Source organism: Rhinichthys klamathensis, unplaced genomic scaffold (assembly GCF_029890125.1).
Source record: "Rhinichthys klamathensis goyatoka isolate OS25496 unplaced genomic scaffold, OSU_Roscu_1.1 h1tg000068l_1, whole genome shotgun sequence".
In the NCBI taxonomy this organism is placed as follows: domain Eukaryota; kingdom Metazoa; phylum Chordata; class Actinopteri; order Cypriniformes; family Leuciscidae; genus Rhinichthys; species Rhinichthys klamathensis.
Window position 1 is genome coordinate 907,169 of NW_026606611.1, and position 18,934 is coordinate 926,102.

The 18,934-nt window shown below is 36.6% G+C and overlaps 1 protein-coding gene across 3 annotated transcripts in view; it reads right to left on the bottom strand.

The window, feature by feature from the left end:
* Nucleotides 1-18,934, bottom strand: part of nrg2b (neuregulin 2b) — an 85,927-nt gene that overhangs the window by 2,944 nt on the left and 64,049 nt on the right. For 2 of the 3 annotated variants that reach the window (XM_056250190.1, XM_056250188.1), the window contains exons 4-10: nucleotides 17,858-17,978; nucleotides 12,888-12,946; nucleotides 8,483-8,506; nucleotides 4,583-4,685; nucleotides 3,939-4,062; nucleotides 2,391-2,524; nucleotides 1,639-1,863 (exon numbers count right to left, since the gene is read on the bottom strand). In XM_056250190.1, coding sequence (XP_056106165.1) covers nucleotides 1,639-1,863; nucleotides 2,391-2,524; nucleotides 3,939-4,062; nucleotides 4,583-4,685; nucleotides 8,483-8,506; nucleotides 12,888-12,946; nucleotides 17,858-17,978 — 790 coding nt within the window. The remainder of the gene's footprint in view (nucleotides 1-1,638; nucleotides 1,864-2,390; nucleotides 2,525-3,938; nucleotides 4,063-4,582; nucleotides 4,686-8,482; nucleotides 8,507-12,887; nucleotides 12,947-17,857; nucleotides 17,979-18,934) is intronic. The other variant, XM_056250189.1, reaches the window with a different exon arrangement.

Below are 18,934 nucleotides of genomic sequence, written 5' to 3' on the forward strand. Positions count from 1 at the left end.
GTGTTTAGCAGGATTGATATTTAAAACGGTAAGCACGCACTGCTTTGTTTATGGTTTGTGTATCTGCAGCCGACAGCGTCGGTTTCCCCTTTTTGAATGACGAATATAGAGAATATATCTGCAGAAATAGACAGTTGTCTCATTTACACGCAGGCGCAGAACGCGCATTCTAGCTGACAGTCGGCTGTAGTTCTCTCGGTGTGTTCAAGTGCAGCTTTTTACCCCGATGAGAGGCAACGAGAGGCGACAACACAGTCGGCTTTCATCGGCGCTAGTTCGTCGGCGTCGGCTTGGTGTGTTCCAGGCTTTATGCTCACCAAGGCTGCATTTATTCGATCAAAAATGTTGTGAAACGTTATTATTACTATTGAAAGGAACCGTTTTCTATTTAATTTGTTTAAAATGTCATTTATTCCTGTGATGCAAAGCTGAATTTTCAGCATCATTACTCCAGTCTTCAGTGTCACATGATCCTTCAGAAATCATTCTAATATGCTGATTTTTGATTTCAGGAAACATTTATTACTATTACCAGTGTTTTGTTGAAACCAGGATTCTTTGATACTTAAATGAACAGCATTTAATTGAAACCTTTTGTAACATAAATGCATTTACTGTCACTTTTGCTCAATTTAATGCATTCTTGCTGAATAAAAGAGTTAAAGGGTTAGTTCACCCAAATATTCTGTCATCATTTACTCACCCTCAAGTTGTTCTAGACCTGCACAAACTTCTTTCTTCTGTTGAACATAAAGGAAGATATTTTGAAGAATGTTGGGAACCAGACAGTTGATGGATCCTATTGACTTTGTATTGAATAAAAAAATATATACTATGGAAGTCAATGGGGACCAGAAACTGTTTGGTTACCAACATTCTTCAAAATATCTTCTATTGTGTTCAGCAGAAGAAAGAAATTAATAGTTTTTTGGAATAACTTGAGGGTCAGTAGCCTAAATGATGACAGAATTTAAATTATTTGTTGAACTGTCCCTTTAACACTTAAAAAAATCTCACTGACCTCAAACTTCACAATAGACCGATAGTGTACATCTACAGCATGGTATAATTTATATAAAGATGAATAATCAATTAGAATGATAGCATCAAATCTGATAACAGATAACAACCCAAAACAAAACAAACTAGAAAACATTTAATACTGTAATGCAAATAATACATTATTTTATGCTACACATTTTTCTACAAAAATGCAATCATTTACTGAATCAGCCTGTTTACATGAACCATCCAACCCAAACAATTCATGAAAATGAATCTAACTTTTCAGAGATACTTTAGAGATAATGGGCTTTAAAAAACTAAAACTAAAAAACAGTGTAGTAGAGCTTTGCTACACTCCACTGCTACATGTGCAACGGATGAGGAACATGTCAAAGTTGGTCACAAACCGTTAAGCTACTGCCACTGAAAGTTATCTGAGATCTGCTTATCTTGTGCTATGGTTCAACACCAAATATCAAATTGCTGATAAAATGAACCTTGCGACCTTCCTTGTGTGATTTAACCGAAAGGACATACAGCATTCTTTTATTTGACTTCAAATATGCACAGTGACTTTATGCGTGATGGTGAACAGCTCTTATCTGCCGTTACAGTACTTCCTCTTTCTCTCACCTGTCACTGTGAGGCGAGTCCCGCAGAGAGTCGTAAGAGTCTCCGTACTGTAGGGGGCACTGTGTGGCATCAGGATAACCACAGTATGCTGCACGCCGGGCACGAGCCTCCATACACGCCGGGCTGCTGCATTTACTGGTGCCAACAGAGGAGGAGAGCGCCCCCGACTGGCAGTCAGAGTGGATGCTGTCCGTCCGCTCCATACTCCATGTGCGCTCCTCGTGCCTGACACGCAGCAAAAAGGGAAGTTCAAAAGATGTGAGAGAAGTATATGTAAGGGGTATAAATATATGCACGACTGTTTTCAACATTGATAATAATAAATGTTTCTTGAGCAGCAAATTAGAATGATTTCTGAAGGATCATGTGACACTGAAGACTGGAGTAATGATGCTGACAATTCAGCTTTGCATCACAGGAATACATTGAAAACAGTTCTTTTAAATTGCAATAATATTTCACAATATTACAGTTTTTACTGTGTTTTTGATCAAAGAAATTCAGCCTTGGTGAGCATAAGAGACTTCTTACAAAAAAAATTAAACTTTTGACCACCAGTTTGCGTGTGTGTATATTCATTTATATACTTTAATGAATACATTTTATGTATATGGAAAAATAAATGGATGTACATTGTACACTGTTTTGTTAGTTGGGCTGGTAAATTAACAAATGAATAGACAGACGGCCTGAGACAATATATGTCAAGCATCAATATATGGATATATTGACAGAGGAATGAAAGTAAGTACCGGTGACTGGAAGCGTGAGAGGCTGTGGAGGTGTGGTGGGATCGTGACGACATTCGGCTGCCCGAGAAATTGCCTGATGTCTCTGTTCCGTGTCGTACTACTCGTTCAGTTGCTGGGACATTCTTAGATATATACTGCAATAAAAAGAGTTGCTTTCACAACCAAATCTGAAGAACGCTTACGTCATCAATGTGAGCACCACAGGAATTAGGAATAAAAAAATTAGGGCTGTCAATCGATTAAAATTTTTAATCTAATTAATTACATACTCTGTAATTAATTAATCTAAATTAATCGCATACACAATCTTACAATGTTTACATGGTACAATTTCTGGTAAGCTACGTTTTTATTATTATTGCTTGACACAAATTCCACGATTTCAATATAATTTAATTCTTGTGATTTGATGCAATATTGACTCATTTGGATAAATAGGTACACAAGATAGGCATTCATTTTTCTCAAGAAAAAAAAAATCTCACCCAATGCTGTAAAAATACAGAGAGCCATATCAGCTGGTAGTATTTAAGGTTAAAAATACAAATAACAACTTTGATATAAGTAAAAATATAATACTGTAATATAGTAGCCTAGTAGGCTACATAAATAGCTCTTTTTTTATAGCCAACTATAACGTGCTATATGGTCATGAAATGGCTTTCCTGAGGTAACTTAGGCTAAATGTTATGTGACATAATTGTTCTCCAGCTGTTTTATTGACCTCTTTTCGCGGTTGAAAAACACTGATTGATCGAGGAATATACATTTCGGTTAGTTTTAGGCTGCCCTACTTTATCTTTCAACATTGGTCATTCGTGTTTATTTACTATTAGCTAGAGATGATCGGTTCACGTGCCGCTATGGGATCTGTCATCATGTCACATTTACAAGCGCCAAAACGGTATTTATTGTTTGATTTTCGTAATAAAATTGACAGAATCTGAGAGCTGAGATTTTTTAAATATCATAAGTAACGTGCTCTGTCTTGTCTGTTTCCGTTTGGTGCGCGATTTCTCTGTGCGTGAGAAAATGGTTGTAACTTGTGTGACGTGAGAGCGCGCGTGAAAAGTTACAACACACACACACACACACAAGCGCGCTTTCTCTCAGACACACTCACCGACTCACGCACACACTCCTGGATGCTTTGCATTGATGTGGTACTTTAGAGTTGACGAACTCCGTTTGTTATAAGTAAATGTTCCAAACAAGGATCCAAGCAGCGCGTTCTTGTCTCCCTCCTTCTTTTTACACGAATGGTGGCTACGGCTAGAACGGCTCCGCAAAGGTCAAAACGGATCAATGGATTAATCTGCGTTATTTTTTTTAACGCGTTATTTCTTCTCAGATTAATTAATCGAAATTAACGCGTTATTTTGACAGCCCTAAAAAAATCACAAATTTATGGTCCATGCCAAAAGCCTACAGGTTAAAAGCAACATTATACAAAAGCATGGGTGCATTATCATGCCTTCAATTACTAAATCCTCAGAATATGTCAATGAATATATCAGCATACAGGAAATGAGATGCAGACAGACTCACATCCACCATGGGGATTTCCTCAGGGCCACGGCCAGGATGGTTGGGGCCGTTGGCTAGCATGCGGTTCGGATGCTCCGCACACATGTTCTGGTGCAGGTGGTTATGCATCTTCTTCCTCTGTTTCCTGAAGAAAGATGAAATCTGATCTGTGATCTATACCACTACAGACTCTGATACTCCAAACAGGAAATGACCACGCATCTACAGTTCAGAATGTACAAACCTCCTGATCACTATAGTCAAACGTACAAAAGTTATACTTTGATTTTTATGGATAGATGTTTGTTTTACTAATTGGAATAATATTATCCTTTAGTTTGTATCCAGTACCAAATCTGAAAATATACATTGCATACATTTTTCAGGATTCTTTGATGAATAAAAAGTTCAAAAGAAAGGCATTTACTTATAATAGAAAACGTTTGCAACATCACAATGTCACTTTTGATCAATTTAATGCATCCATGGTGAATAAAAGTATTAATTTCTTAAAAAAAAAAAAAAAAAAAACTATACTATACCCCAATATACACAATGACTCATAACGTGATTTTTGCTTCTTTCACCCAAGGGTATGCTTTTTAATTTAATGTGTGAATGTGCACAGCTCTTTTCTGGCGATCAATAAAGTTCCCGGGGCTTACTTGGTTTTGCAGTATGCCACCACACACACGATGCCAACCACCAGCAGTGCCACGCAGATGCCCGTTATCGTCAGCACGCGTTTTTGGTACAGCTCCTCAGCCTCTGAATGAACGAGAGCCATGGACAAGCACACGCATATGCACAGACGTAGACACAGAGACAAACACACATGTACACAATGGCCATTGAACACAAAGACACACATACATACAAAACACACAACCGCTGCATAAGTGGCAGCCTTTAAACCATGTCAAACTGAACCATTTCTACATTGCATTTTACAGTAGTAAACAGTCATATTTGTCACTTACAAGCAGTCTCATTTACTTAAAGGGATAGTTCACCCAAAAATGTCAATTCTGTCATCATTTATTCACCCTCGTGTCGTTGCAAACCTGAATTATTTTCTTTCTTCTGTGGAACAAAGAAGGAGATGTTTAAAAGAGCAAAGTCCAAGCTATAATGCTGGATTTACGTGCTGTCGGAATTATCATAAATATGAGTTTCTTTTTTGGGCGGGCCATAAACTTTAAACATGGCGGAGGGGAGAACGATTGCTGCTGTGACTGCTATTCTTTATTTGTTTTTTTTTCCCCACAACAGCTCATTAAAGTAGTGCATATTTACATATTTGAATAATCATTTGAAGCATTTTGTATGTGTTATACACAGCAAAAATTAGCCTGTGACAGGTATTACAGAACTGCCAGCAAGCTGACTATCTTGATAGTGCAGTGAATGTTAATATTGTTGTCAATGAATAGCTAGGCTAAATATCAGTTTGGCTTCAATAAGAATTTCCCAAATAAATAGGCAAGAATAAACCTGGTGTCCTCCATGATTCCTGTTCTTTCCGCCAACAAAACACTTGAATGTGACAAGCTCGCAATCACAACTTCAGAAGTGGGACATTTCTGATAGCACATGAAGGCAGCATAAGTTCCATATAACAAAAGTGAATGGGGACTTGGTCTGTCGAGCAAGATTTTCAGCGAATAACAACATCCTAAGCCATCGTACGGCTTCAGGATACTTGGAAAACAGTGCGCAAAACATATGAGCTACTTTTATGATGCTTTCAGGCTGCTTCTTGTCAGCCCCAGTCTCCAAATACTTCCATTGTGTGGAACAAAGCAGCTTGGACATTCTGCTAAACATCTCCTTTTGTGTTTCACGGAAGAAAGAAAGTCATACAGAGTGACGAGGGCCTGTAAATAATGTCTTTTTTGGGTGAACAATCCTTTTAAATCTAAAACCAGTATGTTTTAGGGGTACTGGGGTGCATAAGATGTCATTGTAAAAACATTTCCGATGGCCGATATCGGGTGCACGGCAGCATGGGAAGGGCACACCTGTGGTGCTTTCTCTGTCTGCCAGGGTTTCACATAAAGCACATTATGCTGAAACAGTGGGAGAACTTTTGGCTACCTTCAGGACCGAAACCATCCTGTGCAACACTGGAAACTCGAGTTTTTGGCTAGCCTAGAAGTGTTTATAAAATGAAATCTCTGCCCCTCTGAAAGCACGTGGCATGCATTATTCTATATATAATCCTATGACGTCTGAGCTTTTTAAGTCTTGCATAAAGCATGCCTGTAGAATAGAGTTAAAACACACAAACTGCTTTTCTCGAAGAGCTCTTCAGAGAGGGTCGTTCATAAAACCGGTTACATTCAAACAGGAAAACAAAACTGACCCATTTACTTCTCGTAATGCTCCTGATTCCTGATCTTATTGTGAATGATTAATCAGTGCACATTATTTTTTTTAAAACAATCATGTTAGTATAACAGAGATTTCATTATAATTTACTCTGCCTCTTTATAATACACATTCAATTTATTGTTTTACTCTGACATACCACATTACAAATAAATAATATCATTTCAACCTAAAGTCAACCATTTCATGTTGACTTTAAAACTGATTGGAGTGTGAAAAACTATTTTTTGCCAACTTTAAGAGCAAAACAAAGAATTGTTTGGATAAAATGAACAGGTTTTATGAAGACCGTCTATATGATATGATGCCTTGAGCACATAATTGTGGGTCTGATTTTGAAAAAACGAGAATATTCGAAACATCCTCTGGGGTGCTGAACGTGGGCAGCAACAGAGGAAGCATACAGAACATGAAGGGAGGGAACGAAAAAACGGACGGGAGGAAGGAGAGAAGAGAATTGAGGGCCAAACAGTAGAGGGATGAGTGTGTAATAAAAGAGAAACGCAGGGGGGAGAGGGGGGCGGTTGAGTCAGACACTGATATCGCATTGCATGCTTGTTACAGGAAACAGAGATCAGAGTACACAAAGAGAGAGAGAGAGAGAGAAAGAGAAAACGGAGAGAGAGAGACCAGACCAACGGCTAATGTACTCTATAGTGGTGCAGACAAGGAGACAGAGAAGAGATGGGCAACACTCATTTTACCCCTCACTCGGCTCCCTGATACGTATGTTGTATGCAAATAAAAAAATGGAAACTCAATGTTTTTTTAAATCAGGTTCTTAATCAGTATATTTGAGTTGTTTTCCAGGAAAAAAAAGCTTAATGAATAAACTTGAGAAGCAAACTTTATAACAAAATTAAATACAGTCAAAAACAGTAATACTGTGAAATATGGGATGAAAAACTGAATACTCCCGTCTTCAGTGTCACATGATCCTTCAGAAATCAAGAAACATTTATTTTTATTAACAATGTTGAAAACCATTTTTGTAGCTTAATATTTTTGTGGAAACCATGATAGACTAAATTTTAAAAGTTTGGGGTCAGTATTCTTTTAATTCTTTTAAATTGATCAAACGTCACAGTAAATGTATAAGGTTTCATGCAATGTATAGGCATATAGCTATACACAACATATGCTTAAAAAAGAAAAATCAAGGATACATGTTCTGTGTGCTTGTTAAAAGATTTCCATTTCAAATAGATGCTGAACTTTCTATTTATCAAATAATCTAGAAAAAAATGATAAAAATACACAAAAATATTAATCAGCAATGTTTAATAATTAAGCACCAAATCTGCATATTAGAATGATTTCTGAAGGAAAATCAGCTTTGCCATCACAGGAATAAATTACATTTTAAAATATACTCAAATAGAAAGTTTTTTTTTTTGCAATTTTAAATTGCAATAATATTTCACATAACTTTTTTTTTTTGCTGTATTTTTGATATGAAATAAATGCAGCCTAGGTGAGCATTCGAGACTTCTTTCAAAAAACATAAAACAAATCTTAATTACTTGTATTATTTTAAGTAGATTTTTCTTACCCCATTGGCAATAACAAAAAGAGGTTTAAATATTATTATTATTTTTAAATTTACGTTTGAAAAAAAATCTTATCTTTATGTTTGGATATTTTTTACTGGGAAACAAGTCAAAAACACTGGTTATGAGTGGAGAGTTACAGATTATTCTAGACATCTTATTTCTCTAACAAGTTTATAGTGTGTTTAGATTTGAGAATTTATTACAGCAATAAGCCACGGAAGGCTGTGGTGAAATCACTGTAATGCCTGGCCTTGAGTGGCTTATGGTGTTTTAATAAAAGACACACGACTGATCAATGAATTGCTACATTTCTTATAAAAATAATAATAATAATCAAGGTTGCCAAGGAATATCACAACTTGGCATGTTAACACAGAATGGGAAATATGTGTTTTATACTATAAATACCGATCTACCTGCCTGATGTGTTTCATAATTCTTATATTCCTAAAATGAGTGTTGTTTTGTCAGAACTGAAAAAAAGTCAATCAGAAGCTGGGAATGCATTTACTTGTTCAAATATAGGACAGAGAAAATAGAACGAGACGAGTTCTTATGTGAATATGCTTAAACTATGTCATGAACCTAATCTAAAGAATCAAACAAATAATAACTTCATACCCATGATTTCAATTCCAAGATGCTCTGCCAATGCAGAAAGTTGACAATGTAAAAAAAAGAAAAAACAAGAAAACAGGTTTCAGGTCAAAATGTCCACTTGTTCAGATAGAGGCGCTTCACTAGAATGCGATCAGTGGTGTTGTTTGGTTGGTTTGTTTTTGAGACACTGAGGTGAGTGATTTTACGTTCCAGTAACAGACAGACAATGCAGACACACACTGGCCAACTCCATATTCCCCATAAAATGGAAACAAAATGAACAAAAACACCAGTAAACAAACAACACGCCTTTCTTGTTCATCACATGTAAGCAAGCGTACAAAAGCATGCAGACACATAGACAGCCACACTTACTGCCATATTTACTAGACCTCATTTCTGGTTTAAGGTTAAGAAAACAAATACAAACACAAAGAAACAAACAAAACCATTAAACAGAAAAGCACAATGTACAACACAAAGAGACTCACAAGAAGTACAGAGAGATGAATGCAGACACAATAATGTCGTTTCTAATGATTTATATGCAAAATGACAAACAGATGGCTTTAGTTTAGTCACAATATTACATTTTCGTGTCTGTTTTTCAACTTCCGCTGCAGATGTGCAGATGACTAAACACACCTACGGCATGCATGATACTGGCAACACTGAGAAGAGAACTCCTCTAGCAATCTACCACTGTTTGTAAAGCAGCGGTTCCAGAGGTCAAAGGTTAGAGGTCATGCATCATGCCTCAGGCTCAGAAGCAGCAATATTACTTAACCGACTTTATAATAATGTTCCAGGTTCAAAGCAAGTTAAGGTTTACCAACAGCACCTGTGGAAATAATTTCTGAAGAATGAAAGTTTCAAAAGGGGTTTTTGCAACAGAAGAGCTTTCAGTCGACAGTTCTTAAAAAGAACCTTTTTTTTCTTAGTGTGAAGAAAATGTTTAAATTCTAAAGAACTTTTTTCCATTATAAAGAACCTTTTGTGGAACGCACAGGTTCCATGGATGTTAAAGGTTCTTCATTGATGGCATAGGTGGGCTTAGCTTGCCCTGGCCACGGATTTGAGGAACGTTCTCTCTCAAACCACTGCCTTCTGCTTCTCCTGATCGCTTTCAGAGGCAAAAGCTGCACATAACTGCTGGTCTAGGATCAGTTTTCTCCGTAATGATAGCATATTTGTGAAAGAGATTTGCTCAATTCTCCAGTGCATATCTGTTTGCGCTCTGAAGAACGTCAAAGATTTTTTTGCAGCGTTAAAGGATTAGTTCACTTTAAAAAAAACTTTTGCTGATAATTTACTCACCCCCATGTCATCCAAGATGTCCATGTCTTTCTTTCTTCAGTCGAAAAGAAATTAAGGTTTTTGATGAAAACATTCCAGGATTTTTCTCCATATAATGCACTTTGCTGGGCACCAAACGGTCCAAGGTCCAAAAGACAGTTTCAGTGCAAACTGCAAACTGTTCAAATGGCTTTAAACGACACCAGACGATGAATAAGGGTCTTATCAAGCGAAACGATCGCTCATTTAAAAAAGAAACAACAAAGTTTAAGTTTTATAAGCTCAAATGCTCGCCTTGCTCTGTTCTGTGTGAATCTCCTGTTCGAACTCGTTCTTCAAAATGAACGAATCTTTTTCCGAGTCAATTCGTTCATTTCGTTCGTTAAATGAACCAAATGACTCGAAAAAAGATTTGTTCATTTTGATGAACGAGTTCGAACAGGAGAGTCACGAACGTGCATCACAGGACAGAGCAAGGCGAGCATTTGACATTATTAAACTTAAACTTTGTTATTTATTTTTGAAATGAGCGATCGTTTCGCTTGATAAGACCATTATTCATCGTCTGGAATCGTTTAAAGCCCTTTGAACAGTTTGCAGTTTGCACTGAAACTGTCTTTTGGACCTTGAACCGTTTGGTGCCCAGCAAAGTGCATTATATGGAGAAAAATCCTGGAATGTTTTCATCAAAAACCTTCATTTCTTTTCGACTGAAGAAAGAAAGACATGGACATCTTGGGTGACACGGGGGTGAGTAAATTATCAGCAAAAGTTCTTTTAAATGTGAACTAATCCTTTAAGCAATAAAGCCAATCATAGACATATCTGTTGATTTCTTGAACGCAATGGCCAATCAGAGGTGTTTAAGTTAGAATCCACTCGCCGCTCAAAAGCTGGAGTTTTTGTCCAGAGTTCTGCAAGCTCGCAATTCATCTGATTTTAACAAAGTGTAGACATTATGTAAATAAGAGATTCATTGTGCAGTCAGCTTCATTGATTATAACGGAACTTTGTGAGATTGCGAAGATGAGTGACAGCTTTTAGTGATTATAAAGAGAGCTTTCTATATGCGATATAATAAAGCCTATATTCAGAATTAGAATAAAACTTTTGTTTTTCAGTTTATAAAACCTGGCAAAAGTCATGTTTGCAGTACTGCACTTACAGTACATACGATTTGAAAGCAGAAATATGTGATGACATGTTTCTTTTAATACAAAAATGAATAATAAAAAACGAATTCTTCCATACAAAAATGTATGTTATAGATAACACAAATATGATGTCCAATGTAATGTGTTCTGTGGATTTTACGGCTGTGGTGAATCTTTGTCTTGATTGTTCTGTAGACAAAACAATAAAAATACCCACAAATTTACATATATTGCAACCTATTGACTGTACATTAGCTATGTTTCAATCCAAAGATGAGAATTTAAATTGTGAATAAAACATTGCAAATAAACTAAATCGTCACTTCCTGCGCAACATATCTGTAATGAAAATGGAAGTTGCTATAGTCAGGGAATCCACATTGACGAAACGCAATACACACTGTCATGTTCTCTTGCATTCGGATGTCTGGTGTTTGGGAACGCAATCATGCGAGACACTTCTGGGAGGAGATTAAACCTCATTCTGATGACAGACTTTGGCTCAGACTTTTCAGAATGACCAAACCAACATTTGAGATGCTGTGCAATGCGATTGGTCCGCTAGTTAGTCCGGTTATCCAATCACATCCACTGTTGAGCCAAAGTTTGTTGTTGCATATTAAGGGGATTTATTCTGTTAATCTGTTTCCATTGTAGTTTATGTGCATGTCTTCTTATCGGATAAAAAAATAATCTGACTCATTTGAGAGCATACGTTATTTATGCGCATTTTTAGAATTTATGTGCACCTTGGCATTTCCATCCAGCATGCGCATAAAAATAAGGAGATGCTAATGACAGCCTTGTTTCCATCCACATTATATTCAATAAAACATCTACCTTGACTAAGGTCAACTGGAGCTGTAAACCCAAGGAACTACTGTTCTAGGTGGGTTAACTGGTTACAAACGTAATTCCTGTGGGTGTAAACAGACCCTTTCTGTTATTCTTGTGTGTATCATGTGAACGGTTGAATGCATGATTTTACATGGTCATGACAGAAAATAAGATGAAATAATGACTTTTAGATTTGCACAGACAAGTTTAGTTATTTTGTATCACACATTCAAAGTTTGGGGTAAGTTAGATTTTTTTTTTGTTGATAGAAATGAACAGAAATTCATTGCATTAAATTGTTCAAAAGTGACGGTAAAAAGATTTAAAAAAAAATCTGTTTAAAAAAATGCTGTTCTTTTGAACATTCGATAAGAATCTTGGGATATATCCATGGTTTTCACAAAAAAAAAAAAAAAAAAAATTCTTGAGGACCAAATCAGAATATTAGAAAGATTTTACATACATTTTAAAGTATATTCCAATAGAGATTTCGAGAGAATGTATTTTTGACCAAATAAATGCGCCTTGGTGAACTTAAAAATAAAAAACATCATACCAACCCCAAACTTTTGAACAGGATTGTATATTTATTAAGTCTTGCGGCTATACTTTCTTTGTAAATTGTGTATTTTTCGGTGTGTTTTTTAATGTGTATCGTGGTGCAGTGTGCCATTTTAAGTGCATTACTGTCAAAAACATTTTGGAGTTCAAATCATTTTCTGTGGACACAGACGCTGTCAACAAGCTTAACTTGAATCGAACCAGAACAATCCTTTAAATGATAAGAGGAGTGCCTGCCAAAAATGTCATGAATTAGTTTGATGGACTAATTACTCAATTTCTTCTTGAATATAATTCTGCTCTATGGGAACATAATATATATGTAAACATGCTTTATTGTTTCACTTGCATTATAATTATCCTCTTCCTCCCCAAATCTGCCTTTAATAATATATCAATGCATACTAAATTCACAATTACTACATTCACATCCATGAATTTCTACTTCTACCAATAAAAACTTAAAATGGGCAAACAGAGGCAGACATGTACATGCACACACACACACCATAGCCAACATGCAGCTTCAGAGCAGACAGACAGACAAACAGACAGACAGGAAGAAGAAATGGACATACTGTAGAAACCGGCCATAACGGAGGTTTGACAGCGTTCACCGGTATAGTCATTTGGACACCTGATGAAGGGAAACAAACCCGCAGAGGGAGAAGGAAGGAACGAGAGGGAGGGGGAAGAGGAGAAAGAGACATGAAGAGGAAGAGAGAGAGAGAGAGAGAGAGAGAGAGAGAGAGAGAGAGAGAGAGAGAGAGAGAGAGAGAGAGAGAGAGAGAGACGAGAGCAGAGAAACATGCAGTTAGAACAACAGAGAACAACCCCTGTGAGCTGTTCCACCTGATGATGTCATCGCTGTGATGTCACTGGACGAGTTTGAACCTGAGGAAAAAGGGCTCATGTCATTTCATGCCATTTTTAGGATGGCTCCAAAAATGAGATGTGGGTTGGGAAGCCCGGTTCATTTTAGTGAGCTGATTCATTCAGATGGTTCAATTAGGTGGCAATTCCTCAAGGGGGCGCTTACCACCCTCAAAAACAGATTCCTCCATCGGGCCGCAATCAAATATTAGGGTGTTTTTGTCTTACTGTAGAAATATGTACAAACAAAAATATGCTTGTTTAAATCAATGAATTCTGAAATCTTTATTAAACAAGTTCCTAGTTCCTATAGCAAGCAGCTTTGAGCCTAGACGAATGAACAAGTTGAAACAAGACGGACATTTAAAGGATAATGTACAGTCATATCAGTGAATGCACAGCTTTTTATCTCATAAATAATGACGGGGACATGAAATATTGATTTGAGAAGAAATCGTTTTAAAATCGCACCTGTTTATTATCATATAATCCATTACAGTGTAATGGAAAACAATCATTCTAGCAACAAGACAAACACTTCAACAATATTACCATAGGCCTTCGATTAAAGGGGACCTATTATGCCAGCCAATATACTGATATTGTTTTTGGAGTCTACTAGAATAGGTTTTTACAGAGCCCCTAAAGGGGTATGGTGAAGGAAATAAAATTCGAGTTCTAGGTGGAACTCTAAACTTTTGCGAGAGAACACAAAAGCATTGAAATATTTTTTTTTTCATCACTATGTCCCTTTAGAGGCTCCATAGATTTCATGCGTGAATGTTTAACACTATGATTTCACATATTTGACATTGTTGCAGCTCCTCTCTTCCCAGTCTGTCAGTAACGCTCTGTTTAGTTCCAGTCTCTCTAAAGCCCCTCCTTCTGAAAAGTGCAATGTGCTCTGATTGGTTGGCTGGACCAGTGTGTTGTGATTGGCTAATCGCTTCGAGCGTGTATTTTGAAAATGTCCCGCCCCCTACAATAACCACGAGTTTCAACACACTACTAACTAACTAACTAACCAGGCCCGCCCCTTTATAACGTGTTCGTTCCCGGAAGAAAACTCAAGGCTACAGTCGAGGTGTTTCAGGGAGTTCAGAAACACTGCGCACAAATATAGAGAATAACTCGCTTTTTGAGTGACTTTGTGCTTTGTAGACCTTTTTCAAGCTCAAACAGCAACATTACACACTAAAAAAGTTGAAAATGTAAAAAAAAAAAAAAAGCATAAAAGGACCCCTTTAATACTGAAGTCCTTTGGTTTCATTTTATAGTAAATATAGTCGATAACTGAGGCGCAAGATGGCACCAGCTGCGTTTGAGAGCGCATCTGCGGTGTGATATGTGAGACGTGAAAGAAGAGCCGGCCTCAAATACCCAGATTAATGTCATTATACAGTGGGAATATTGGGGAATAACTGACCTCAGAATGCCACGACTGACCAACTAGAATCAAGCATTTCAGACAGCTGTGTAAAAATGACAGGTTAATAGGCACTGAATTCTCAAAAATATGATTTAATAATAATAATAATATAATGTGATAAGCACATTTCTCATACTTAATAGGTGTGACTGACTTTAGCTGAGGCTGGATTTAGGGGACACTTTCTGCTTCCCATAGTGACGCCATACTTTATCACAGATGAAGTGGATCAGATGCAATACTTGTTAAATACACAGATGTTTCACTGTCTACTCAGCTTAATAGTACCATAATTTATGTACGGATATCACTTGAATTGCTTGACTTTGTGATAATGCAATAAAATTCATGCAATTTTAAGCATGCCGTAGATGTCCAAATACTCGTTGGGCCGACTGTAGATCAAACATAATCAAACCTAATTTGAGCTTTACATCTTTACTTCCTCATAAAATGCCAATCAGTTCCACTTCTGTGATCGTCTAGAAGACCTCCCGTTAATGAGGAGGACATCCTAAGACAAACAGGAGCAAAATAAAGTCCCTAAAAGCTTCATACTGGTGCCAAAAGCTTCATCTAGTCACAAGTTTTTATTATTTATATACTGAGGAGGCTATTTTAGAGTTCAGTTCTACTGGGGAATTCACCGTTCAGCCTGTCTGCAGAATTTACTGCAGAGGTCAATGGGACAGACTGCATTTCATCTGCTTTAGGAGCTACAGTGACACACACACACACACACACACATACAGAGAGATGACATCTTAAGGTATTGTCTTGGAAATATACGGCTGGGAGGTATGACATATAAATACTGTACAACGGTATACCTTTAATACTGCGGCCAATATTTTTGTGCTAAATTTGTCAATAAAACATTAATTGTTTAAGACCTTTTCTCCTGTGGGAAAATGTTTTTTTTTTGGCTCCACTGATTATCCTAAAAAAGGTAAACAAAGAGTTTTAATTAACTTTATTATAATTCTGCCCAAATTCAATATTCAAGTCCTCGTCCGAAATTTTCGCACGTTAAAAAATAAATATGACAGTTATGTCAATCACGCTTACACACTGCCTCCGAAACTTTCGTCCGTCATAAAAAAATTCAGATCAGGTTCGATTTTCTGTGCTTTTCGCATCCGTAGCAAGCATTTTGAGAGGTGTTTTGACAATTCAGAGACTGAATGACGAATACGAAAAAACGCAAGGTTTGTAAGTGTGCAAGGACCTTAAAGCCAGGCTGTGTAATGTGTAAATAGGCTGTGTAAATATTTAAGAGCTGTATAAAGCATTTTAATCATATATTACTGTACTTTATTTTGTTTTCTATATCATTAATTCCCCCCAGATTTTTCCTTTCAGTTTATTTTGCTTATATATTTATATATAACTTATTTTATGCCTTTTTAATGTTTATATTTGATATATAAATATATAATTAAAATACTGCACTATATAATTGAAAAATATACTGGTAGACTGTTATATATGTATATATATTTGAGAGCTGTATAAAGCATTTTAATTACATATTTACCCTAATGATTTACTTCACTGAATCTCCACCAAAAATAACTACTGTGATACTGTTACCATGATATAACATGTCTTATACCGTGGTAAAAGATTTAGATTTTCATACCGCCCACCTGTACTCTGAAGTAAAGCTTTAGCGCTGTTGAAGACAAACTTTCCGGCATATAAGTGAATCACTGTGTCAAGCAGTCAAGAAAGCCAAGAGCAACACACACTATTTCCAAATCAGTCCGTGCTTCCCTGCGGGCCATTAACCCTTAAAGCAGCTTCAGACACTCTGTTCTGTAAATTAAAGAGATCGACTCGACGAGTCACAGTTAAAGGATGACATCTCCCCCAAGGGTTTGAGCTTTAAACAGCTTTAATGGCTTTGTTTCTCTTCCTGTAAAAAATTGCCGCACACACCGTAAATCTGAGCTGCCCTGTCTGAAACGGCTGATAAGAACGGAGCGTCGTGTCCATGGCATCACAGGGGAGCAGTAACTCAGCGCACTATTGATAACGCGGCAGTATACATCGACAGACCTGACAGACGACACACACGGCAAACCCTTTCCCCTTCCTCCAGACCTTCACACACACACTTTCATTTCTCTGGCTCGAACTAGACCAGCAGTATTCAATTTAAGTTACAAGAGTCTCTACATTTCTTTCCCAGCAAAGGTCCAAACAATTATAACTTACACAGTTTCAGGATCCTACGCCGCACCATGTAGACATTAAGAAAAGGTTTTTTAAATTCCTGAATTTGAATTGAGCCAGCAACCAGAATGTAAAACTGGAGTTTTCAATTTGAGTTTAAAGGAAGTAAAATGGAATGAAATTCAAATACATGTATATAACTGCTGTTTAGTGTACTTCTTAAAGGAATAGTTCACCTAAAAAAATGAATTATGCCATAATTTACTCACCCTCAAGCCATCCAAGCCAGTGATTGTAGTTTATAGTTTTAAATATGGATATTTTTCTTACAAAACCCCATCGTTTCAATTCAGAAGGCATTTATTAACCCACTGGAGTCGTATGGATTACTTTTACTTTTAAATCTATTCAATGCCATTTCAAAGCTGGGAAGAGCCAGGAACTGGCTTGAGGGAGAGTGAATTATGGGATAGTTTTACTATTCCTTTAACGCATTTGATTTATCAGTACAAATGACCCATAATCATATTACACACAATATACAGAAGGTGATTGTTGAATTTCTCAGTGTTGCTAGTGTTGGGTAAAACTATTAAAAATCGTAGTTTTCTGTAATTGAAATAATGCTAAAATGAAATATAAATATTAGAATAAAAACTTACGAAACTTAGATACAAATTAAAACCTACAATAAAAACTGAATTATGTTTAAATTGAAGTACTAAAAGTACTAAAACTGAAATAAAAAATAAAGTATATAAAAAAAAACTAATAAAAATGACAAAAGCACACAACAACATTATACCTAAACTTATTTAAAAATGTAGAATTTAAAAAATATGTTTTATTTTATTTTAAAATATTAATACATAATTGAATAGTATATCATTTATAGAAAAATAACTGCTCTGATTGCAGGAAAACTGTATTTACGTATACTGTAGGTCAGGGGGCATTCAATTAATTTTCAAAAGTCAAAGCAATGTTTCAATAAACACTCTGTTTGTAGTAGGTATTATCAAAGTGAGATCAGATAAAAGGAATGTGTTATGAATGTGTGTAACTTACTTGCAGGACAGCTGATTAATACCATGTATGAAATAACAGTCTCCACCGTTAACGCAGTATATCTTCTCAGTTTCATTGCACTTCCTGGCATGACTTGAGCCCGGAGACAAGGTGGTGGTTACTATAGAAACATACGGACACACACACACACACACACAGAAAGTCAGAGATGAGCATCATACATTAGTTGACATTGTGAAAAATGTCTCAATGTTCAGAAGGAAATATGAACAAACTGCACAGTATTACTGTATACTACTTTTCAATAAATACCATGTGAAACACAAGTATGCAATGACACTTTAACTGTCCCATGCTATATTTCAAACTAGAGTAACTTAAAGCAACAGTTCACCCGAACTTTACAATTCTGTCATCATTTATTCACCCTCATGTCAGTCCAAACACATTCTTTCTTCCATGTAAACTGAAGCTTTCAAGCTTCAATAAAGCATTAAGTATCATAAGGGTGAAAAAATAACAACAGCATTTTTGGATGAACTCTTCGATTAACATCAGAGTATCACAATCATTCCTGTATTGCTGTCTACAACACTGCTACATATTTCTCCAACATGGCAACAGAACTGAAACTGCAGCCACACACACACACTGTTCCACAAAACACTGTATCATTCTGTATATAAACTAGAGTGAGACACACACACTGCCAAATACACATGGCAGATGGGAGGATGTTCTCGCAGGCATCGCTGGCTCGCAGCCACGCAGAGGTTTTAGATTTTCTGCAGTGTGTCAGAGTCACGCAGAATCAAACCGCATGCTGAAAACAGCAGCACATCACATCTGGATCTCTGCAGCCAGAGACACGGGGAATCCGGGATTCAAATGCCCGGACAAAGAGCCAGACGGAGATAGTCAGAGGGAAACAGTCAGGAGTGACAGATATATATATATATATATAGAGAGAGAGGCGGGGATACTAGCATGCATATCTTTGAAAACAGTATGTGAAACTGCATGCAGTATGCAATACATACTTTACATATGCAATTTAACAAAATGTGTAGCAAATTATTATTTTTTAAATATTAATAAAAAACTATACACATATAG